Source organism: Paramormyrops kingsleyae, chromosome 21, assembly GCF_048594095.1.
Source record: "Paramormyrops kingsleyae isolate MSU_618 chromosome 21, PKINGS_0.4, whole genome shotgun sequence".
Lineage (NCBI taxonomy): Eukaryota > Metazoa > Chordata > Actinopteri > Osteoglossiformes > Mormyridae > Paramormyrops > Paramormyrops kingsleyae.
In genome coordinates, this window is record NC_132817.1 from 16,918,387 (window position 1) to 16,941,216 (window position 22,830).

At 43.0% G+C, this 22,830-nt stretch overlaps 1 protein-coding gene and 1 long non-coding RNA gene across 2 annotated transcripts in view; both read left to right on the forward strand.

Annotated features, from left to right (window-relative positions):
* Positions 1–2,431: 2,431 nt before the first annotated feature.
* LOC111854675 (uncharacterized) overlaps positions 2,432–22,830 on the forward strand; it is a 35,344-nt gene continuing 14,945 nt past the window's right edge. The window contains exon 1 of the long non-coding RNA XR_002840738.2: positions 2,432–2,886. This is a non-coding gene — a long non-coding RNA (uncharacterized lncRNA). The remainder of the gene's footprint in view (positions 2,887–22,830) is intronic.
* LOC111854674 (transcription factor Sox-2-like) lies at positions 15,236–21,115 on the forward strand. The gene has a single exon (XM_023832907.2). The coding sequence runs from the start codon at positions 19,452–19,454 to the stop codon at positions 20,397–20,399; it is 948 nt and encodes a 315-aa protein (XP_023688675.1). The 5' UTR covers positions 15,236–19,451; the 3' UTR covers positions 20,400–21,115.

Genomic DNA, 22,830 nt, shown 5'->3' on the forward strand with positions numbered 1-22,830 from the left:
CCATTCACAGCTGTAGCTTATTATTAAACATACATCAAAACACGGGCCCACAAAGGTAGGTGTGTTTATTTTAATAATGTAGGACCTCTCAATAGCAGAACAAGACAATGATGCACTCGGTGTGCTTTTGAAATTAAAGACAAGACACACAGGGAAAGGAAGATGGTTTCCATGGCAAAACAGCACAAGCCGCAGGGTGAAAAATATCATGGGCACCCTGCTCGACCTATTCCTGTGTTGTAGGTGGACAATTAATCCACACAGTTTGATGCCCAGGTGAAATATGCCTTCCCCGCTGGGCTGGATGAATGCAGGACAGTGCACGACTTTCACATTTCAAATGAGATTAATCGAGGGAAGATTTCAGCGCAAACACATGGATGGAAGAATCACAGGGAGGAAACGCCTCGCAGTGGAATTGGTCCTGTCTTCTTGGAGGTTTGAATTGTAAGCTGGATCCTGAATGGGTCAAATCTTTCAGACGGAGACAAAAAATGACAGGAAGGTGTCCGAAAGGCTTCTGTTTCCCGATATCTTTATATTAGTTGTGCAAAATTCGCAGCGCTAATTCTAACCTCTATTTCACATTCTACTGTACATTGTCTTGTTTGCATTCTGCCATTTTTGTACATTAAAAATTGCCACTTCCGCATATATACTCATATTTAACTTTTTATCATCCATATTAAATGATCACTTCTGTACATATAGTGTATATAATCTTATTTAACCTTTATTATCCATTTTGCCACCCTCCCCACTTTTAACACATCCATCCATCCGTCCATCCATCCATCCATTTCCTATAACCGCTTGTCTTATTCAGGGTCATGGGTCCACTTTTAACCATTTAATTTATTTTTTGTTTGTTTATTTAACTGTTATTTGTCTCACAGTCTAGGGAGAAACCGGATTTGCATTTCACTGTGAATTGTATCTGTATAACTATGTGACCAATAAATCTTGAACCTTCAACCATTTCTTTGTCTTTGTCTCGTTGTGGCTCAACTTTTCCGATTTCCCAAGGTGGCTTTTATCAACCAACTTTTGAAAGTGTTTAAAAAACAGAAACACGCCCACCGTCCATCAATGGTTTAAAAGATCCAGTTTGGATAGTATTTGGAAATAGCTACTTATCAAAATATGAAAAAATGAACGGAATCTGTATATAATGTATAATGTTTCATGTCACGTGTCGCTAGATCATTTATCCTATAAACCGGCCTATTCTGGACGTCATTAGGTGCTACTCTGGACTGTTTATTTGGAATCCAAACAACTGGATCTGCGTGTGAAACCTCCAAAGGCTTGGCCGTCGAGATGGACCCCTCAAGTTCACTTTGCGTCCTCGCTCGAATTCATTTTAGGGCTTATCTGCTCCTCACAAGAGCCTCTGTTTTCGGCGTGAAGAATGGCCCTCTTCCGGAGACAGACAGGCCAAGGGCTGGCCCTAAGCCATTTCTCATTCAAGCGCCTTTCTGTGCTTTTAAAGAAGCTGTCAAAGCCCTCTACACTTGGCCAAAAAGGCCAAATCTACAGTACAACAGAAGAGACAGAAAGGAAAGTTTTTATTTTTTTTTTAATCGGGGGCCCCCCCCCATTGTGCAGACGGAGCAGAGGGGAATTTTAGCAATGTGCAATTTACCCCAAAGGCTCATACTGTACACAGCCACAGTGATGGTAATTTCCCCCCTTTTATAGCCGTGAAAAGATAACCATCAATCAGCTGTCAATTGGTCAATTGAGGAAGTGCTGAAAAGAAAGTGGACGAACAATCCTGACTCTCCCAGCTACCTCGGAGCGAGCAGGGACACTGGGAAAAAGTGGCAGCTGGAATCCTGGGAGGAATGGACTGGGCAGGTGCTGGACCTCCCTGTGGCGGAGAAGGTGGTAGGATCAGACATGCTGCTTAAGATCTTGGATGCTGACTGTTTTCACTGAGGTGCTACGGTGAGATCAGCAGTGCTTTTGTGTGTTAAATGTCAAGAATATTTGTACTCCTTAATCAGAATCTAGGACTAAACCCTCAACCTCAAATCCATGCACATACTGCTAGAATAAAACTGATTTTAAATTTAGCATATTGTAACTAAGTGTTCTATCAGTTTGGTCTTTCTAAAATCTGGTTTTAAGAAACATCGTTTAAAATGATTAACGAGCATACAGTTTTCAGTAAGCTCAAGATAAAGATGTTTCTTTTTTTAGGTTTTACTAACTACAGACAAGTGTTACGTTTTGTATTAGAAGCTATTCTCCCAAACTGAGCAGCCTTAAATTCACGTAAGGTTTAATAGCCGTATTTGCTCTGAGGCTGCTTTGTCTGGGAGCTTCCCGGGGTTCCCTCGGCTGGGCTTTTTCGGGAGATTCCGTTCCGCGGAATCAATTTCAATCCCTCGTCTCACCATTAAAGCCTCGGGGTGACATTTCGATTTCCACGTTCCGCCCGCTTCTCCTCTGAGAAGGCTGATAAAAAATGCCGTCGCAGGCCTAGCGGCTGAGATACTATCAGCTGGAAATCCATGCCAGGGTTTCCCGCCGCCCACATTGTCTATTCTGCTCCGCTATGTGAAAAATGTTGAATATCAACAATAGGTTTCAGTGCCGTATTGTTGAGTTTTGTATGAACTAATCTTGCCTTGCTAAAAAAGACCTACAGCTTTGACAAAAAGTCTACAGAGGCTGCATTCCGCTCTCTCCTTGCACCGAGGCGAGGCAGAGGGGAAGCCGCTGCCAGTGCTGCCGGCTCCTCTCTCTTAAAAGTGCCGTCCCGCTCGCTCGCAGGTGCCGGCCCCTGCTGCACCTGGGTGGGGACCCTGCCTGGGAAACACCCTGGATTTATCGCACAGGCTAGGCCTCGGAGGGACAGCCGGGCACAGACAAGCTGGGGTAAGTCGCGCATGACCGCTGTGATGTTCCCCGCGAAGGTGGCAAGCAGAATGCTGGCCGGGGCAATCTGACGTGAGCAGAGCGCTGGCGTCCCAAGTGAGGCCTGTTATACCCGTCGGAAAGCTGCTTATCTTACGTGCAATTTGGTGAATGTCCAAAAGTGAGAATTTTGTCGGTCGGTTTTGTTTAGCAGCATATTTTAAATGGAATGCATTGCTAAAGATTATGCTGGCATTTGGGTAACTGTTTTATGCAGTGGTCCTCTGGCAAATTCACATATGGGTGTCTGGGTGCTCTTCTCGCATACAGACGGGTCCAAGAGGCGGGGCGGGGGTGTCCGACACTGGGTGCCGACCATCAGCTCGCACCCGGATGGAGAACGCAGTGCTAGTGGTGCTTGGCTTCGTGTTAGGAGTGCAATCTGGTCCCACTCTTTGGATTATTTAGCAAAACAGATCAACAGAAGGTTCTGGTATACCAGTGAGATGGGGGGGGGGGGGGGGTCTTACGAAATATTTTATGTAGATGTAGCTGTGTGGGGGGGATTATTTGCATTTTAAACAAAGTTTTCATTTTCTTCCATTTGTGTTCATCTAAGGAAGCTGAATTTGGTTATGCTCACGGTTTCTGGGTTTTACTCTAGTTCTGTCGCTATGACAGGCTTGCATTCTAAACTGCTTCACTATGGGTTTCATTCAGAATTTTTATTTTTGGCTGCCAGAGTTTCATTTCGGACTGATTTTAATGCTGTAATTTAATAACTGTAATATAGCGCACTGCGCGGTGCAGGTCATCACAGCCAGAGCTGAAGAGAAGGGGTACATTCTTGCTCTCTAACTCCGGTCAGTATGTTTGGCTGCAGGTAGATTGTCTGAGTGTCACACATGGGGTGGGGGGGGGGGTGTCAGTATATGCACGCCCCCCATCTACATATCCTGTGTCCCCCCCTGGCCAATTACAGGGTAAGGGGCAGAGCGGAAAACACAGCCTGTGGTCTGTCAATTAGCACGGAGCCCCAGCCAGGGGAGATGGACACTGGGAGGGGGGGCCGGCCCTTTTCACCAGACCATACTTGGCAGCGAGACATGCGCGTCCGTCTGCAGCGAGACATGCGCGTCCGTCTGCAGCGAGACATGCGCGTCCGTCTGCATGCCTTCCTGTCGAAACAAAACCGCGATCTGGTTTCTCATCCCTTTCTCTCTTTAAACAAAAGTTACTGGAACTAAATGTAACATTATATATGTATCAAGTTGCTCAAAGCCTGTCCCACCAAACACGTTTCTAATAATGTTTTACACTTTGTTTTGCTTCTATTTGTTATGGAATCGTTTCTGACCGTTTGCGTCGATAGTCTGTATACTGTTCGCACGGCTCTTTCTTGCCGGCCCGGTGTTTCATGCGCTCTCCAGCTGCGGCCCTCACTGTGCATCCTGTTAAGCTTGGTGTCCGTTACACAGCCTGCTCTCCATGGGTCCCCTCAGCATGGCACTCAAACGAAAGCTCGTTTATGAATACAGTGCCGGTCACATGCTCATGAAAAGCCCTTAACCTGTGTCTTTACTTCCCGTGATCAGGCTTCGTTACACATCAGCTCTGCTGCATTTTGAAGCGTCCGAGTCAGATACATGCTATACGGCACAATTGGCAGTACCCCCCCTTCCCCCCCCCCACCACACACACTGTCTTGTGCTCCAAACCAGGCACTCTAGTGTTAATTAAGGGGCTGCAGGGTAGACAATAGAGAGCCGGGAGTTCTGGATAATGTGAACATCCAGGATTCCCCCTCTCCACCCCCCCACCCCCCCGCTGCCAGCCACTCCCCCGCCCCCCCCCTCCCAGGACCTACCCCCAGAGGAGCTCTCTTTGTCTCGTCAGCTCTGCATTTATCCTTTCCCCACTATCTCTCCTCCCTGCCCCACCGAGTTCAGGCCATCAAATTAGTCGTTCAATAAGGCCGATTTGGAGCACTGGGGAAGGAGGGGGGGGGGGGGGGTTTGTGATGCGGACGCCTACCCCGTGGGGGGGGTCCGATGGCCAAATTCCCCTTTCCGTTCCACAACACACGGCCTTGGTCTTGCACTAAAATGCAACACTCAATGCCCCCCCCACCGCCACCCGCCCCCCGCCCCCACCACTAATGCCACCCGAGAGCAGAGCCTCTCTGAATGAACACAGAGCACAGGCCGGGCAGAGCAGGAATAAAAGTGCGGAAATCGGATGCCGTTTCAGAGCGATCCCAGATGGCGTGCAGAGGTGTTCTGTCATCCTCGTGAGCCGGAAACGCCGACCTGCGCCCGCCAGCGCAGCTAATCCCTGAAAACGCAGCGTCTTTCCTCTAAGTCTCCCCCGAGACGAGATACGCGGCCACCGTCCGTAAGCAGATCAATAACCAAATGCCTATTTATTGCTATTTCATCACTCAGCCGGTGCTTTAAACCGCGCGTCATACTGTTTGAAAGCCTTTTACACTGCTGGGTGTTTCACACGCACAGTTCAGGTTACGCTGAGGCACGGTGCCTCGTTGGGCAGCACCGGAGACACACACATCCAGTGTTGTGGGTTTCATTCCTGCCCCCGGCTCCCCGCGTGTGGCAGCTGTATGTCTGTGGGTTTAATCCTGCAGTTCGAAATGTGAATCAGTCACTGTAAAGTGCCAGTGTTTCCCAGGACCGATTCCAGGTCCACTGTGATAAGAAGTTATGGAAGATTAATGCCATTCAGCTTAAGTATTTTACACAAAGGTAGGCCTTCTCCTGGGACTTAAACTAGAAACCTCCCGGTTATGGTTCCAAGAGTGCTCTAACAGTCGCCCCAGTGTGTCACACTGCATTGCCATTCTCTCCATGTACTTACGCACTACAGAAGGAACCATCTTGTCTGCAGAATTAGGGCTGAATTATGAATTGATAATGCTGTGGAAATAGAGGCCCAAACTCCAAATAAACCTCGCTTTGATCTGATCTGGGTACAGCCCTCTGGTGTGCGGCCTTGTTCATCCACGTATTGTGTGGCGGTAATCTGGAGTTGGCTCTTGCGGCCTTTGAGGAGATGTCATAGAGGGACCTCATTGTTCTCACGCGGTAAACAGCAGGCTTCAGAGCGCTCTGCAAAGACAGCGGCGGGATTTTCACAAATCGCAGTTATGCAAACAGCACAACACCCCATTTGCTAGGGTTTTGGTTGCTCAAGGACATTCCAGTCGCAAGAATGACCGTTTCAAAGATTTAATTAAAATATTTACGCAATAAAAGGAAAGATCAAGCTGTTATAATAATGCATATTTGTGGGGAACTAACAATTGCATGTTTACCAACTTTGCTGTTAGTTTGTGATGTATAAAAGATGCGCCTGATTGTGTATATGGAGTTTGCATGCTCTCTTCGTGTTGGAATGGACTTACTCTCACAATCCTCAGCCCATAGTCTGTGACTGCAATCCAGAACTCTGGGTCATAGAGAACCGATCAATGGATGGATACATATATGGATGGATGGATGGATGGATGGATGTAAACTATATGTAAACTGTATGGAGCCACTTGGTTGTTGTTTGTTTTCAATGATGGAAAATTTGTTTTAACTAAACACTTGTTGAAATCAGTGTGGGTCTATTCCGGCCTCCAAACGAAGTCTCTTCGTGAGGGTCTTCTTCAAGGCCCAGGGGCATGGACAACCAAAACCACTAGAGCCTTTCTCCAGGGTTCAGAAACTAGGCTTTCGTTTTAGCTTTCTGTCACAAGTAATTCACCGACTCCACTTTGAGTAATAATACTAATACAATTCAAAGAGAAAGAAAGGAAAGACATTAGTAAACTGCCAAGGACGACTGAGAAGTAAAAATCACTTTAACAGGGCCTAGTGCAAAATCAGAAAAATACAAAATTAGGCTTGTGGTACGAGGTTCCAGTTTAACTCCTGCAGGCCGGCCTCCATTTCAGTTAAACAGATTCATGATTAATCACAGATTCATATTATCTTGCATTTTACCCTGGAACCCTTTGGGAATTGCTATCTGAGTCACATGGTATGACTTTCACCATGTCTGCCAGCTGCGATCACCTCCTTATTGCAGTTTATATAAATCAACATGCGTTTCGTTTTTCTTGTGGTTGCCCGTGATCACTGCAATGACCCCAACCATGATCTCTAAATGGGAGGCTACTCTCCTACCTCACCTTCCACAGGTCCAACTGGCAGGTGTCGCCAGTCAGAACCCGCATCTCCTTCATCTTCCAGCGCGCGAGTAATATTAATATGATGTAAATAGGCATTTCGATTTATGGGCAGCATGAAATCTGTCTCTGGTACTTGTTCAAGTGCTTATTATATTAGAATCCATTTGGGTTCTTTGCTGTACGCCTCCCTCAAGATTACGGAAAGTATTTCTCCTCATTACTCCGCCGATCTGCGGCAATAAGCCCATTGAAATGATAATTGTACTCTCAGTGTGTACACGCGTATATTCCCCCCTCTTTGCTCTACCCCCAGCATTAAATGATACACCTCAGGGCGTAAATATGGGACTGCAACTCCTTTGAAACTGAAAGCACATTAGCATTATCCTGCTCCTCTGCCTACTGCTCTTATGCTTTCAGATCTTCAGAGCCGATAATATTAAGTGGAATGTCTGTAATAAAGTGGTTTTAACGGCTAATTCATATAACTATGCAAATTGGGTGAGTGGATATCTATCAGAAAACAAATACCAGTGCCCTTTAAGATCCTCCGACCGCCATTAGGCCATACGTTTGTAGAATAATACATATTTGGTTGTCACTTATCTTATTGTGTTCTGTAATGCATAACTGAAAGATAAAATTTTGTATGGGTTTTCATTTTTAAATAAGATGTATAATGAGATTTTCAGAGCAGTAGGACCAGTATGAAGCAATGTTGTGACCGTGACCACCTTCGAAATCACTTTCAGCATCTTTGAACAACTTCCAGCTCTTTGAGATTTTAGGATTATATGGGCAATAGCGACAAAACGATTATGGGCAATAGCGCCAAAACGATTATGGGCAATAGCGTCCGCTTTGGACGTGGACCTTTTATGAATGCGGGAGGTCACTGTATGCTGAACGGCATTAAACTGCTTTCAGTAAAATTCAGTACAGTTCAGTCTGCTATTTGCATGATCTGCACGGCTCCTTTCTGCTAACTTGCTTGCCTGTCATGCTTTTGCAGTTAGTCAGCTCCCAGACATACAGTATCTGTACAGAAAAAAAATGCAAATCAGCACAGGCGATATTTAGCATGTTCTTATCAAACCCCAGTTGCAGTGATTGTTTTCTTCAGGAGGAGGAACGTTACAATACGAGAGGGAGTCGGATGGTGCATGTAGATTACTGGATCCCAGTTAGTTTATTGGAGAGCTTCATTTGGAGAATTGCACGCATGATCTCCCTCCGTTCGCGACCGGGCAAGACGCCGTTTTGTAAACGCTGCCTTTTACACTCGCTGATAATTAGCCCTGGCATTGGAAAGCATGGAATTTAATTAGTGATATGAATACCAGCGAGGGGCATATAATGTGTGATTGTGCCAGTATATTTCTAGAAAACGAACCTTTAAAATAAATCTTGCTATATTAATCATCTACCAAAAATACTTTTTTGATCACTAAATTAATAGTTTTGATCATGTTTTTTGGTATTCATAGATATAGGCGATTGCCCTCTATAATTACTATACCAGCCTCCTCCTATTCACCCTTATTAATTCCCTTTTTTGGCCTACTCCCAAAAGGCTGCCCTGCCCTATATTTTCTAATTACTTCTGTAATTGAATTTGCCCTCTGTTTCCCAGTTGTTTTGTTCATCCTCTTGCTCGTAGGTGCATCGGACCTTTTGTCTGTCGCAGCCTTTACAGACACTGCATACACTCACTCCCATTCTCCTCCTCTCGCACTTTCTCAGCCAGTTGCTTGTTATCTTTAAGGTCCTATAAGGGCTGCTGTAACAGTCACGCGGGTTTTGTGCAGATGTTTTTGCCAAGAGAGCCTGGGGAGGGAGGAAAAGAAACCTTTTCATTCTTTTGGCTTAGAGAGGCAATTACTGCGCGTTCCTCCTGTACATATGCCCTTACTAACACCTGCTCTGGTCTGGGGGCATTTCTACGTTGCTCAGGTGTTTTCGTTAAGCCTTTTTTTTTTTTGGCAGCAATTTTATTGCTAAAGGGATTTTAAATTTAAAATGCTGCCAACCACTGAGGATTTGTGTGACGTAAGTCTTTTGTATGGTGACTTGTTTTTATTTTATTTTGTATATTCTGGGAGGACTTGAAGAACACATTCCATTTTGAAGCACTTAACATTGCAATCTCCCTCTCCACGACAGTCAGTACGGTGTGCTGTGCTTTTTGAAGCCATGTGACACAAACTGCTTGTAGGGGGTTTCAGTCACCAATGAGCCACACATATATACAAGGACAGCGCCTGTTCTGTTTATGTATCTATTATCCATTTACTCATCAGATTCCTGGAGTTTGTTTTTCAATTGACACTTTTCTTCAGTAGTTTGCCATGAGTACCATACAGTGACCTGTGGATTTGACCTGGTAACCTTCTGTAGAGGAGGGGTCATAGACCCATCGCGGCCTATCTGTGGGGCTTTCTGCCCTCTGTCTTCTAGCACACCTGACAGCATCCCCCCCCCCCCCCACCACCCCTGCTGCGACGTTTCCTCCCAGTCCATCCCTCTCCCTTTGTCCCCTTATCGAGCCTACAGGTCATTGTGCGAGAGCCGCAGTGGGTCTGCAGGCCGGCTAGCAATGGAGAGCTCACGCGTACCTAATCCTCTCTTTGTCACGGAGATGCACAGGTGGGCGGGCGCGTGAATGTGTGCGCACGCGCGCGAGCCCAGCAACGGAGGGTGGAGGTGCGGAGCCCACGACCCTGGTCCTGTCCACCCGAGCATCCGTCCGTCAGTCGAAGCTGAGAATCAGCCCCCGGCCTGAACAGAGAGTGGACTCAGCTGAGAAAACGTGATAATGCCACTTGTCAGGAGGCCTGCTAGCTCCTCTTCCCCAATGAGGAATGCATTTGATGGTCGCTCTGTGTGTGTGTGTCCGTATGGGGACACTCACTGACAGCAGTGCAAACGGCGCTCTGCAAATGGTGACACTTCTATCGTGGCTGGGATCAAAGTCGTCATGGCACTATGGCGGACACTCTGCTGAACCTGAATGCTGGCTGCTTCATGTGGGAGTTTTGTCCTTCTCCTTTATGTCACCAATGACCTGCGGGGGTCTCGTAGGCCGACGACTGTGGTGTGGAGCTGCCCCGTTTATTGTGGATCCTGCAGCCGTCAGAAATAGCTGTTCTGATCAACTAACTGGTGTTCCTGTCCCATAAAGCGGGGGGGGGGGGGGGTATCCATCCCGAGAGTCGGTACTCCTGTCATTAGACAGATTGCCCATCGTAGGCCGGTTGTGCCTGATTGAGCTGTCGATCTACCGATACTTAAGAGCTGGTGGATACACTCTCTCTGATCGATGTCATTTTACCCCTCAGTTATGATCTGTGATTGAGGTCATGTGACACGGGGGCTTGAGTGCTGTGGTCAGGGTGGCAAATGAGCCCTGAGTCCAGCTCAGTGAGCCACTGTCTTATAGAGAGAGCAGAACAAAATATATATACGTGGATTCCTGTTAGTCTGAAATTCTTTATGTTTTCTATGGGTTTTTGTTCTGTCAAAGATGTTTCATAATATTTTGGTTGGAAAAGTGACATGAGGGATAAAGCAAGTGAAATGTACAGCGGGGACCTGTCCATTTGTACAAGGGTTTTTTTTTTTACATTTCCAAGGATGTCAGGCTAAGAGAGGAGGGAAGAGGGAAGAAAATCAATGCCACAGTCTCTCGGATAAGCCGGGCAAATTATACGAGCTCAGCTGCCTCTTTGTATGACTGCTATACGCTCAGAAGATACCGGAAGATGGAGCTGCTGAATGGCAGGCAGACTCAGTGTTCGGTATTGATCCACCGAAAATGTCAATAGGGATACAAAGCTGTCGGCCCGCGGTGCTGAAGGCGAAACGTTAGGGACGCAGGTCAGGAAAGACAGAGATTTCTCCACTTAATTCCGGTCCAGATCTTGCCAGATGTCTTTTATCCCAAACGGTTCCCATCGTGCAGAATCACCCTTTTAAGTCACCTCACTTCCTAAATGGATCACTCCTGCTTTTTTTTATTCTGCCAGTGTAAATTGGTCAGAACCTATGCCCGTGGTCAGAAGGTCGCAGATTCAAATCCCAGGGTCAGCAGAGTGATGTCAGCACTGGACTCTTGAGCAAAGGCCCTTAACCCCCAAATGCCTAAGGAACCAGCTGACCTTAGAAAAAAGCTTCTGCCAAATAAATGTAATTAAAAATAAATAAATAAAGACACAATTTAAAGTACTAAAATTTAAAAAAGAAATAATAGTACATTTTAGTCATAAAATGCATTTTATTTCTCGCATTACTGCCCAAAAACAATAAGACACATACATGTGAATACAAAAGTAATAAAATAGCCCTTTATTTTCATACAGCTCATCGTAGATGTTTGCATGGTGGGCTAAGTGACATTTTCAAGCACGGGGGGGAGAAGTGAGACTGCTTCCCCTCCAGGTTGAGACCTTCGGGGAGATAATGAAGAAACAGGCGGGTGAAGTGCCCGGTGATAGCAGCGTGTGATAATGTCGCTCAATTAGCGCGCATTTGTAGCAGGGGGAAGCGAGCGGCACGGCTCTGCCGGCAGATGCTAGCAGTGGGAGGCGAAAGGATCCGTCAGCTGAGGATTCTCTGGCAGCGGCCCACGGGAGGGACACGAGCACCGGCAGATGTGGCAAACTGTTGCACGCACTTGCTGCGGGTTGCCGGGCGTCAAGTGTTTGCGGTGGGGAGGGGAGGGGGTCCGTGTTTTTTCAGCGGCATCCGTCCCCGGAGTTCTTGGCATTCCGTTCAGCTGGAGAAAAGGGGGCCCTTGAAGTCTGAGCGCGCCTTTGCTCTCCTTGGACAGCTGGAGCCAGGTGATTTGTGCCCGACTCTCCACCCCCCCCCCCCCCCTGCTAGGCCCCTTTCCTGGCTGAGTATCGAAATTCGAAGATTATCCTCTGAACAACAGAAATAAGTTGTCAACTCGTTACTCACGTGTCCATGCCGGGTCGGGAGGATGTGCCGTCCCAATTTCCCCACAGCGCCCCCTGTCTGCGGCTGTAGGCCAAGCAGGATCCACTGTTCTATGCCAGTTCCATTTCTCTCCCCAGTGGAGTGGCAGCGGCGGGTATGTTCAGCCACCGCTGAAACAGTCAGTGGACATTTACAGCGCTGATGGTGCCATGACACAGGCAGAGTTTGCCAGCTGGGGGGGGGGGGGGGCTGCATATTCAGAGGTGTGCATTAAGGGAGAGGGGAGGGTGGGCAACACATCACCCTTAATTTTCAGGCAGCTAAATTACCCATATGGGGGGCAACAATGTATCCAATATTGATGTAATCCTACAGAAATGTTTATTTACTTTTTTAAATATAAAACCTTAGTCCATATGATGTACTATAAACATAAGCCATGTCTTTTACTGTAAGCAGCAAGTGGGTAACATTTTTTACTTGCTTAAAAGCTGTCCTAGAAATACATTGTTTAACGTTGCTTTATTACCTAATTTTACCGTCGTTTGCCAATTGCACATAACGTGCGTTTGCTTTTCGTCACGTTCAGGAACGTTGGAACCCCTAATGTCACTTTGCAGTAGCTGGTGTTTTTCCTGAAGGATACGAGTATATATCTGATCCTGCTTCTTGTAGCTTGATATGTTCCTGAGGCCTAGAAGTCTCCTTGATTTCTGAGCCGCTGCTAAACGCCCCCGGGGGGGGGGGGGGGGGTCCACAGGCGCCAGCGCCCTATGTCACGGTCATGTGACCTGGACAGAGCTGGTTCCACTGTAATCTGAGCAGTGCAGGATCTCCCCATGATGGCCATGCACAGAAGACGTCTCACATGACGCTCCTTCCTTGGCAAGCCCCTAAACGAGTCTCCGCACTTAATTACGGTGGATGAGAGCCACATCTCGTTACTCTTTTTCACAGCCTGAGCTGTCGGTAATCCCAAACAAAGGGTCTGGCCGGGGAAACGGTGGGATTATCTGGTGCGGTTATTATAGTCTCATGGATAATGAAGTGCAGTCAACAGAAGCAGAGCCTTATTTTAATTCAAATAGGGCAGTAAACAAAACCCACTTACATCTTGCGGCAGGAATGACTGTTTAGTAAGGACAACAGCCTGTCCCGTCCATGTCATGGCTGTGTGGGCAATGCTTTTATTTAAGAGGACTCAATCCGGTAATTATGACGAGGCTATTGCGTGTTTGATTTGATGACAAACACAGTCCATGCTGTGGCAGTGGGCGTATTGTGGATTATGCGATATAATCGTATTGCGTTCATAAAAACAACAGTAAATGCAATAATAAAAAACATCACTCGGTGCCAGTTCTTCGGGTAAATTTTCATTATAAAAATACTGTTATGGGCTCTTCGGTAAATGATTATGAAGGACATAATCTGTTTTGCCGCGCGGGACTTCCCCCCCTCGCCTTTGCGGCGCCCCGGCGGGTGCCGGGGTCACGCGGCAGCACAGTGTCGCGACTCCATGAGCTTTACCCGCCAGGCACCTTTCAGTCAAACGCAGCTGAGACCTGCTCATCTAGACATGTTCCTGAATCTTTACACGCCCTCAGTACCGCTATCTATCCCCTGTTATTCCCTGTCCAAATGGCAATGTGATCTTGCTTCATTGTGCCTAATGTGCAACCTGGAAATCAACCCATCAAAAACAGATGACTATTTAATATTACTACCAATTAGGCCTAATGTTATACCTACACAAAACTGTTCCATTTTTATCATTGGTCCGGCTCTAAAACAGTGTCAACCTCCACATCAATGTTTTATAAGTAATAATTATTTTGGGTGCATATTCGAATACACCTTTATAACCTACATACATTTCCAAATTTTCACAGCATTACATACATTTTTCATTTTTACACATTCCCAGTGTTCAGCTGGAAAAATATAACGGAAAATCTATTATCTTTTTTCTTTTATTTACAGTAAAAGAAAATTGGTTTTGCGACATATAAAGACATATTCCAACAACAAATTAAACCTGTCGATAAAAATCATGTAATGGGAAATACATTTTTCCTGATTAAAAGCGACCTATCAAGACTATCACCTTGAGAACCGACGTCTTTCTCGATTATTCCCCTCAAAATAACCTTCCCCGTGTTTTGCATATCGGAGTAATGAAATGGAAAAGTCCGCATAATTACCTCCTTTTCTTTCTATAACCTTTAAAATCGACAGTAAAGATTATCAATTAAATCGATTTTAACAAGTCGAAGTACAGAGAATGCAGAGCAACAGGTCTCTATCGACGCATTTCACGCCTTATTCCTGAGATCATTGGCTGTATTATTTACCTGCAGTCTATGGCAGGAAAAAGTTCATTGGCTAAGTGTTCAGAACAGGCACGCAGTGTACTCGGTTTGGGTTACATGATCCCTACTGTGGTATTGTGACTGTTCATTGATTACCTATTGCTTTATATATAAATGGCCGGATGTCAAAGTGCACATATGACTGCGAACGACAAGCACAATTACTTTTATTTATATATGCTATACGTAATGGTGCGCCTATATATTTACTATAATAATAATTATAATAATTATTATAATTCGTGGCCTATTTTGTGAAAAAATGAAAAGGAAAATCCCCATTCTGCGGCTTTAATAAACAGAACCTATTACCTCACGGAAGCTTTTGTTAGCCTTACACAAGAGGGAACAAAATGGTTATTCAGAAGACCCCTTTAGATTTTTTATTGTGGCTAGTATTCACAAAGAGTAGTGTCGTTGTATTAAAAAGAACCATCTGTACAAGAAACAATGGCTTCAAATTGTCGTTGAAAGCCCGCGGAAAAATATAAAGCGTTTTCTTCTTGTAATCTATGGCGAGGGTATAAAGCGGACTTGGTAACTGACTTTTGGTTTTTGTGGATGCATTCCTCAGATCCTTCTCTTTACTGATTCTGTTGCCACAAACGGATTCTCCTGTTCCTAGGCTAGACCGAGAAATGTAGATCGAAGAGCGCCTGTATTATTGCACATTAGCGAAGTTGCTGCACTCTTTCGAAGGCGGAAATTTTAATGCTAACGAAGAATACTACAGTCTTGACCGACGGGGAATAGAGCCATGGCGGGTGGTGCCTGGCAAAAGTTGGATAGATTCAGAAAATTTTCTTGTCAATCAACATATGATGGAGACCGTATCCTATCAGGGACGTAAGTATACATGCGGGCTAGTAACTAGGCATGGGACCGCCAGCCCGTCTTTGCTTTGCGTCTCCATATACTTCAAGCAGGTCGAAGTTTGCGTGGGCTGGAGAATGAGATTCATTAGTTTTCTGTGTTGTCATTGTCCTACAACGGCGACGTTTAGCGCATCTAGTGCAAATTACAGATAAGCAAATATCCTGTGACGATTTAAAAAACGTAGCCTATACCAAAACTATACAAGTTATGTGTTGCGGTATTTTTCAATATGGCATAAGACTCAAATGCAGCAAATCGAATTGTAGCTATATAAATTATTATGCAGAACTGAGTTTTTAAAAAATTCCTAAGTCACCGGTCCGCATTGCTACATATTTAAAATATAGGGTAACTTAACGTCCCCACACGGTAAATGAACGTAATTGCATTCATTTTATACCTAGAGGTTATGCGGTGTACAAGCTGTGTTACCCACCTAGGTTAATAACTTAGTAGGTCGTAGCGTCAACTTTACTTTTATTATAATCTGAGGATTTGCAAATGCCATGCGCACAATGTTGTGCTCGAGCGCTCGCGTGTGCGACGTGGCGCTTGCTTCAATAAACTTATTTCTGCTCTGCCAATATGTTTGCAATTTGCTTTTGTATTTGCAGTTTTCATATGCTGTTTTTTGGTTTTAATTGTGTGATAATAATGGTGGTATAATGCCTCACAAGCACTTAACTTTATGGACAAACATTTTTGAGCGGCTTCCAAAGAAAATGTGATTAATAGGAGGGATAATTGTGAAATGGGATAACTGACATTAGGTTAATTAACAAGCAACTAAAACCATAGATTACTGGTTCGATACCTTTGAAAGTTGTTAAGTTGTAATAAACAATATTTCATCTTCATAAATGCACGTGACTCGCTGCATTTAACAAACGGCAATGTTAATCTATTGGCAGACGACTATAAAAATAAGTATTTAATTACGTTCGCGCATGCACGAAAGCATATTTATGGGATTGCTATTATGCAATCATATAAATTATAAAGTTCATATTATTCAATTAGTATTAATCCGTAGTATGCTTTGTAGTAATTATATTGATTATATAACAATCCCATAGTAATTTATTTGATACTATTTATGGTGTATGTGAATGTATTTTGGGTTGGTACTCCCCAAATTGTTTCAAACTAATTTTTTTTAATTTTCCTTAATGACCTGCACCTGGCGTTTCCTGATTGTCACCTGTTCGGCCCCTAGTGGGCGAATTCAAGTGTACAGGCCCTTGGTTTTCAAAGTATGAAACTGCTGGTATTTGAAAACAAACTCCCCCGAAAACGGTGATTACAGGAGGAAATTTCATATACAAACTCGCTAGGTGTCTTTTATATTTCACTGTCAGCGTTTTAATTTAGCGTTTATAGTTCAACAGATTGCAGAGGAATTATCTTCCAACTTGCAAAAAGTTAAACATGCAATTTTTATAAGAATATGAGTAACAGAATACTCTGTGATGTCTGTAATGTTCCCGGGGAAATGTTTTTCAATATAAATAATTTATTATACAAGCGCCTTGAATGCTTACGTTGTATACACAAATACAAAATCTACAAAAAAAAAAAAATTAAAAGTGCAACTCAGCACCTATTAGAATATCTGCGGCAAAACGCCATGTCATGTTTGAGATATTTAATTTTACATTAAGATTTCTTACATATAATGAGAGCATTAATCATGTACGTCTGTCGTGGCTGTTGGTGATTAAACACTGTTTCTTTAAACACCATTGGTCGTCAAAATGTATTCTGCTTGGCAATACGAGAAAAAAAATCCAGTTAACAAGAACATTCTTCGAGGGTCTGAAGGATCCCCACGGCTCCTCTACATTTCCATAAGAAGATTAAGGAGTGGAAGGGAAAGCACTCAAATGCAGATGTGGAAAGAAAAGCGATTTAACAAGCATCATGATAATCCGATATTTGGCTATTTCTCGTTGAATTATACTGAAATTGTAAACGTAATCTTGATACATAATTTTAAATTAAATGCAATAAAATGAATCAAAAATACGCGCGAGTGCGCCCATTGCGCGTGACTGATGTGTGTTTTTAATAGCATTATACCGTTTTTTATGTATTTAAAGACAAAATTTGTTATCTTGAAATTGCCGAATAAAATATTTTTCCGTTGTAAAGCGAAATTCTTAGAATAAGGTTCGCTTACGTTTTACTGCATATATATTGGAATATCTTACATGGTAAATTATAGAAACAGCACAACAACATTTTTTATGTTCCAGTTAAATATCCGAGACAATCTATCATATTAGAAAATTATTGTCTATTAAAAACATCTTACAGTGACATTGCTATTAATCCGATGACTGCATCTGTTTAGCGCAAATTGGTAAATTTACGATTCTTCTGTAAATGTTATACATGTCATTTTATATCACAAAGCCTGTTTAAAACCTAATGTTCTTTACATAATCGCAATTAGTGTGTATTTAAAATAAAATAAATACATAAACCATACCAAATGAGAACTGAACTATTTATAAAACCTCGAAATCCGATGAATATATAGGCTACTTATTTTTTATGGGAAGATTATAATTGTCTAGTGTATCGTTGCGGATTTCTGTTTCTTCCCAGTTAAGATAAAAATTATTTTCGTCAACAATAGTTAACCAGTAGACGGCGCTATTTGTTCATAACAGTGTTACAGTACCAGCCGGAGTCTATTCTCTGTAGCTCTATAGCTCTTTAAACTGTGTAGTCCGTCCGAGTGGTACCGCTGACACATCTAAGTTCAGTACAGTGCAGACTTGATACACAATTTGAGAACTCTTGGATTGTCATTTTTGTGGAGCAGGAATGGTTCAGAAATCCCTTAATTTTGTACGTTTTGAAGTTAGCCGAAGTAAATTGTTTGTTAGTTCTATTAGACTATTTAAATCATGTTCTCTCAGTCCAAAGACTGACTGAGAAAGTCCTTGACAGTTAACCGCCTTTTTTACTTGCATTCTCTTTCATTTAGGTAGGCCTAACCAAGACTGTATACAATGTAGAAAGCACAACATGATCTTTTATTCAGTGTTATGAAGGACGTTTCTGTCAGGGCTTCTGTCATGCGTCTTGTCTTAATTTATACAGGCCTTTTTTTTAACTTTATTAACTATTTCAAAATGAGAAAGCTACCCTATATTTTCCTAACTAGTGAGATTTGTGGGGCTAATGTTATCTGCATAATCAGTTCCAGTGGAACCCACCAGTTCAAGTTGCATGAAGATAATTACTACTGAGTTTTAAAATGTAATGTTCACGAATTAATCGTGAATAACGCAATAAAGATGAATTACCGGCGCTTTCACATTTTACGTTCTTTATTAGACACAGGAGCAAAATTCGTTGTTTCTTCTTGATAAATAGTTCCATTTATTATTTTAAAAGTTTAACTAACTGAAATAACAAACATACATAACAAAAGTTATAGTATAAATCAAACCTTTTCATTAAAAATATAACGTTTATGTAAATAATTTGCGTATAAGAAACCGACATTGAGCATACCAAAACTTGTCCGTGTAAAACTTTAGGTATTTTTGAAGATATGTATAGATATTAAACAGACAGTTGCAGTTCCTTCTCCAAACGCCTTTCCTTTACATCACGGCGAGAAAAGTATGCGCTGTATTCGAGCTCCGAAGTGGAACTTTAAAACGCATGTATTTTATATGGTTTGAGCGAGAACCAATTCTGCAGCGTCCCAGCGCTTTAAAATTTCGTTAGTTTAACACTTGCTACATCAATAAATATGAGGGAATAAATATGTGACTGCATTGGCTGACTTTAAAACTGCGTCTGCCTCGCGGTGCTGCCGCTGACCGCGAGTAACCCCGCCCCTTTATGCTAATAAAAGGCACAATCCTTACCGAGGGAGCAGTCGCTCTGTGATTGGTCAAGTAAAACCCATTTATTCCCTGACAGCCCTCATCACATGAATGGTTGTCTATTAACTTGTTCAAAAAGTATCTGGAGTTGTCAAGACTCCTCTGAAAAGGGAAAAGTAGTTTGTTGATTCCAAAACACCAAGCGAGAAGTTAGTGGACACAACAGGACCGGCTCTGAGAAGGGAAAAACTCTTCGCCATTTCAGAAAAGTTACTGAAAATTAAGGTAACAACGCCGAACGAGCCACGGTTTGGACTTTCTTTCTCTGGTGAAGCAGGTTGCACAGAATTCGCGTGAATGTACAGCATGATGGAAACCGATCTTAAGCCCCCCGCCCCTCAGACAAATTCCGGGGGTACGGGTAATTCTAATTCCTCTGGAAACAACCAGAAAAACAGTCCGGACCGAGTCAAAAGACCCATGAATGCTTTTATGGTTTGGTCACGAGGGCAGCGAAGAAAAATGGCACAGGAGAATCCCAAAATGCACAATTCGGAAATTAGCAAGAGACTCGGGGCAGAGTGGAAACTTTTATCTGAGAGCGAGAAGCGGCCGTTCATCGACGAAGCGAAGCGCCTCCGTGCCCTCCACATGAAGGAGCACCCGGATTACAAATACCGGCCCAGGCGAAAAACCAAGACACTGATGAAGAAGGACAAATACACCCTACCAGGTGGGATTCTTGCCCCGGGAGGTAATGCTATGAGCGCCGGTGTAGGTGTGGGGGCTGGCTTGGGTGCTGGGGTCAATCAGAGGATGGACAGCTATGCGCATATGAATGGCTGGACCAACGGCGGCTATGGTATGATGCAGGAACAGCTTGGCTACCCGCAGCACCCCGGGTTGAACGCTCACAACACGGCGCAAATGCAACCCATGCATCGCTATGATATGAGCGCGCTGCAGTACAACTCAATGACCAGCTCGCAGACGTACATGAACGGATCGCCCACGTATAGCATGTCCTACTCCCAGCAGAGTACCCCGGGAATGACGCTTGGTTCCATGGGTTCTGTGGTCAAGTCAGAGTCCAGTTCGAGCCCACCGGTGGTCACATCTACCACTCACTCGAGGGCTCCTCCTTGTCAGACCGGAGACCTTCGGGACATGATCAGTATGTACTTACCGGGGGCTGAAGTGCCAGAACAAACGGCCCAGAGCAGACTGCACATGCCCCAGCATTACCAGACCGCACCAGTACCCGGTACAGCAATCAATGGCACGCTCCCATTGTCGCATATGTAGGCTAAAGTTTATTACAGAAACTGGACTATTTTTGTACAGAACATTTTGGGTTGGGGAAAGCTGTACAGAACTCAAGGAAAGAACACAAACTTTTTTCTTTTTTTATTTTCCAGGAAATGTTCTAGTGGAACGCTAAATGTCTATCGATTAAATGTTTTATTATTCCGAGCAACTTTTGTACAGTATTTATCAGACATATAGCAAATGAAAATGCCTAATGTTCGTAGATGAAAAAAAAAAAGTTGTTGCATTTCAAATGTGGAAATCGCAGAACGTTTGTTTGAGTTCAGTTTGGTTTGAATATCGCAAAACTTACAAAGGGAAAAAAAGTTTAAAGAATCAGGTAAAAAGTGTATCCTTAACGGTTTATGGCAAACTAAACAGTTTTAATTTTTGCATATATGAAAGGACAGACAGTTACACGGATTGTTAATTTATATTTTCGTCCCCTGTTTTTCATTTCTTATATTATAAGTTTGTGTTCTTTATTTCTCATGGTTTGTAATATTTCTGTAAATTTATTGTGATATTTAGTTTTATTTTTCAATTTTAAGTTCTGTAGTTGTATTTTAAAAATTGGCACTGTTTAGGACAGTCGCTCACACTCCATGTACATATATATTTGAACTAATATCATCTTTATAACAGTTACGGTTCAGTTTTTTTCAATATGCAGAGTTTGAAAATAATAAATTTTTGAAATTTGGATACACGTATATTGTTTGAGTTTTGATTGTAATTATTTGCTGTAGTCAATTCGCTAGTAACGTTGCTGAAGTACTAAAACGAATAGAATAATTTATAGATACCTACATGGGAATTTAAAAATTGCTTAAACATAAAATACACTTAACGTGACATATATTTAGGCCCGACCGTGGCATTAATCTGCTGGTTGTGTTGGTATCTAAACTTCTGAAATGTTAGTGCTGGTTTTGAAACCACCCCTTTTGGTTGTAACGTGAACCATTTCAATTGGCATTCATGTAGTGTGCGAAAGACGAGCTGTTTCTTGAAAACAAGCACGGCACGATACTTGTTTGAAATTGAACCGTTGCACGGAGATTTTTTTTTCCCTGTTATTAATTTTGCGGCCTTAATAATGATTGTGTGTTATTTTCTGAAGTTCGGATCTTTAAAAACCACCGTGTGTTACGAGCAGTCAATTTCTCGTCCTAGTTTTTGAAAGAAGGATCCACTTAAAATATTACACATTGTAAGGTGCTATATAGTGTCACTTACGTTTTTTCTTTGTTAATTTTCGCAGGTAATCACTTGCTTTTCCTTGTCATCGGTAACTCCAATTAAGTTCCACTGCTGCTTATAGCTCGAAGATCTTTTTTTTACCAGTGGCTGTTGAAGTAGCATTTCATAAATGTGTTAGTCTTTAAGAAATACGGATATATTTATTTACCGGGACGTATAAAGTCTATAGATGAAAGCACATTTTTCCACTTAACCTCATGTAAGTTCAGAATCAGTGATAAACGCGTTTCAGTTTTGGAACCGATGCAATATTTAAAAACCTGTAATATTTTTAAAAATAAAAATATTGATTGTGCCGCTAATGAAGAGTAATTCTTTTACGTACTGAACAGGTTGCTGTTTAAAATGTCAGCTAGAATTTTTAGAATGATGTCTGCATATGCGAATATCTCCGGGAAAATGTGGATATTAATGACTGATGTTTTCCCTCAAACTGAAACTTCTTGAAGATATTTAATGTAAAACACTTATCAGAAAGCCAAGCCTTAATTTTATATGAAGCCAGAATATCAAGAAAAGGTTAAATAAACACGTTAACAACATTTACAATGTTTTATTTAAGTTTGTTACCCCGTTGCATGTAAAGTTGATTTGTACCTTTCTATAATGTGTCACAAAGTGTGCAAAAACCTTTTGGGCGCGCTAACGTATTTTGTTGGTTAATGTATTCCTTGACATTTTTACTGTTTTTCGTACCTCTGTTTTTAATTTTAAAATGCAATAAATGTAGTCAGATTGCGTTAATGTATTTGATAGGGGTACTTTTTAATGTCAACGGCCGTGTGTATTTAAGAACCGAGTAGTGTTTAAGATGGGCATCCCTGGAGAATTGAACAGCGCTTCAAATCTGACGGGTGTTAAAATATTTTGCCGAACCGCAGACGTAGATTAGCACGGTCCCTTGCCAAAGCCGGGAAGCTTCTATTACATGGGGTCTCTGGGGAGAAAAGCTCACATTAACCGCTAAATGAATATTTGACGAGGGCTCATTGCAAAGTATTATTACCACAAATGCGTCCCTACTGGACTTTCATAGGGTCAAGGAGCAGTGGTTCAATTAATTATTTACACAAGCAGTCGATCTACTTGTAATAGCGGAATCCGTTCGATAAACTGTGGGTCTTATAGCGCACTGTGGTAATAGATTGTCATTAATTCTTATGAA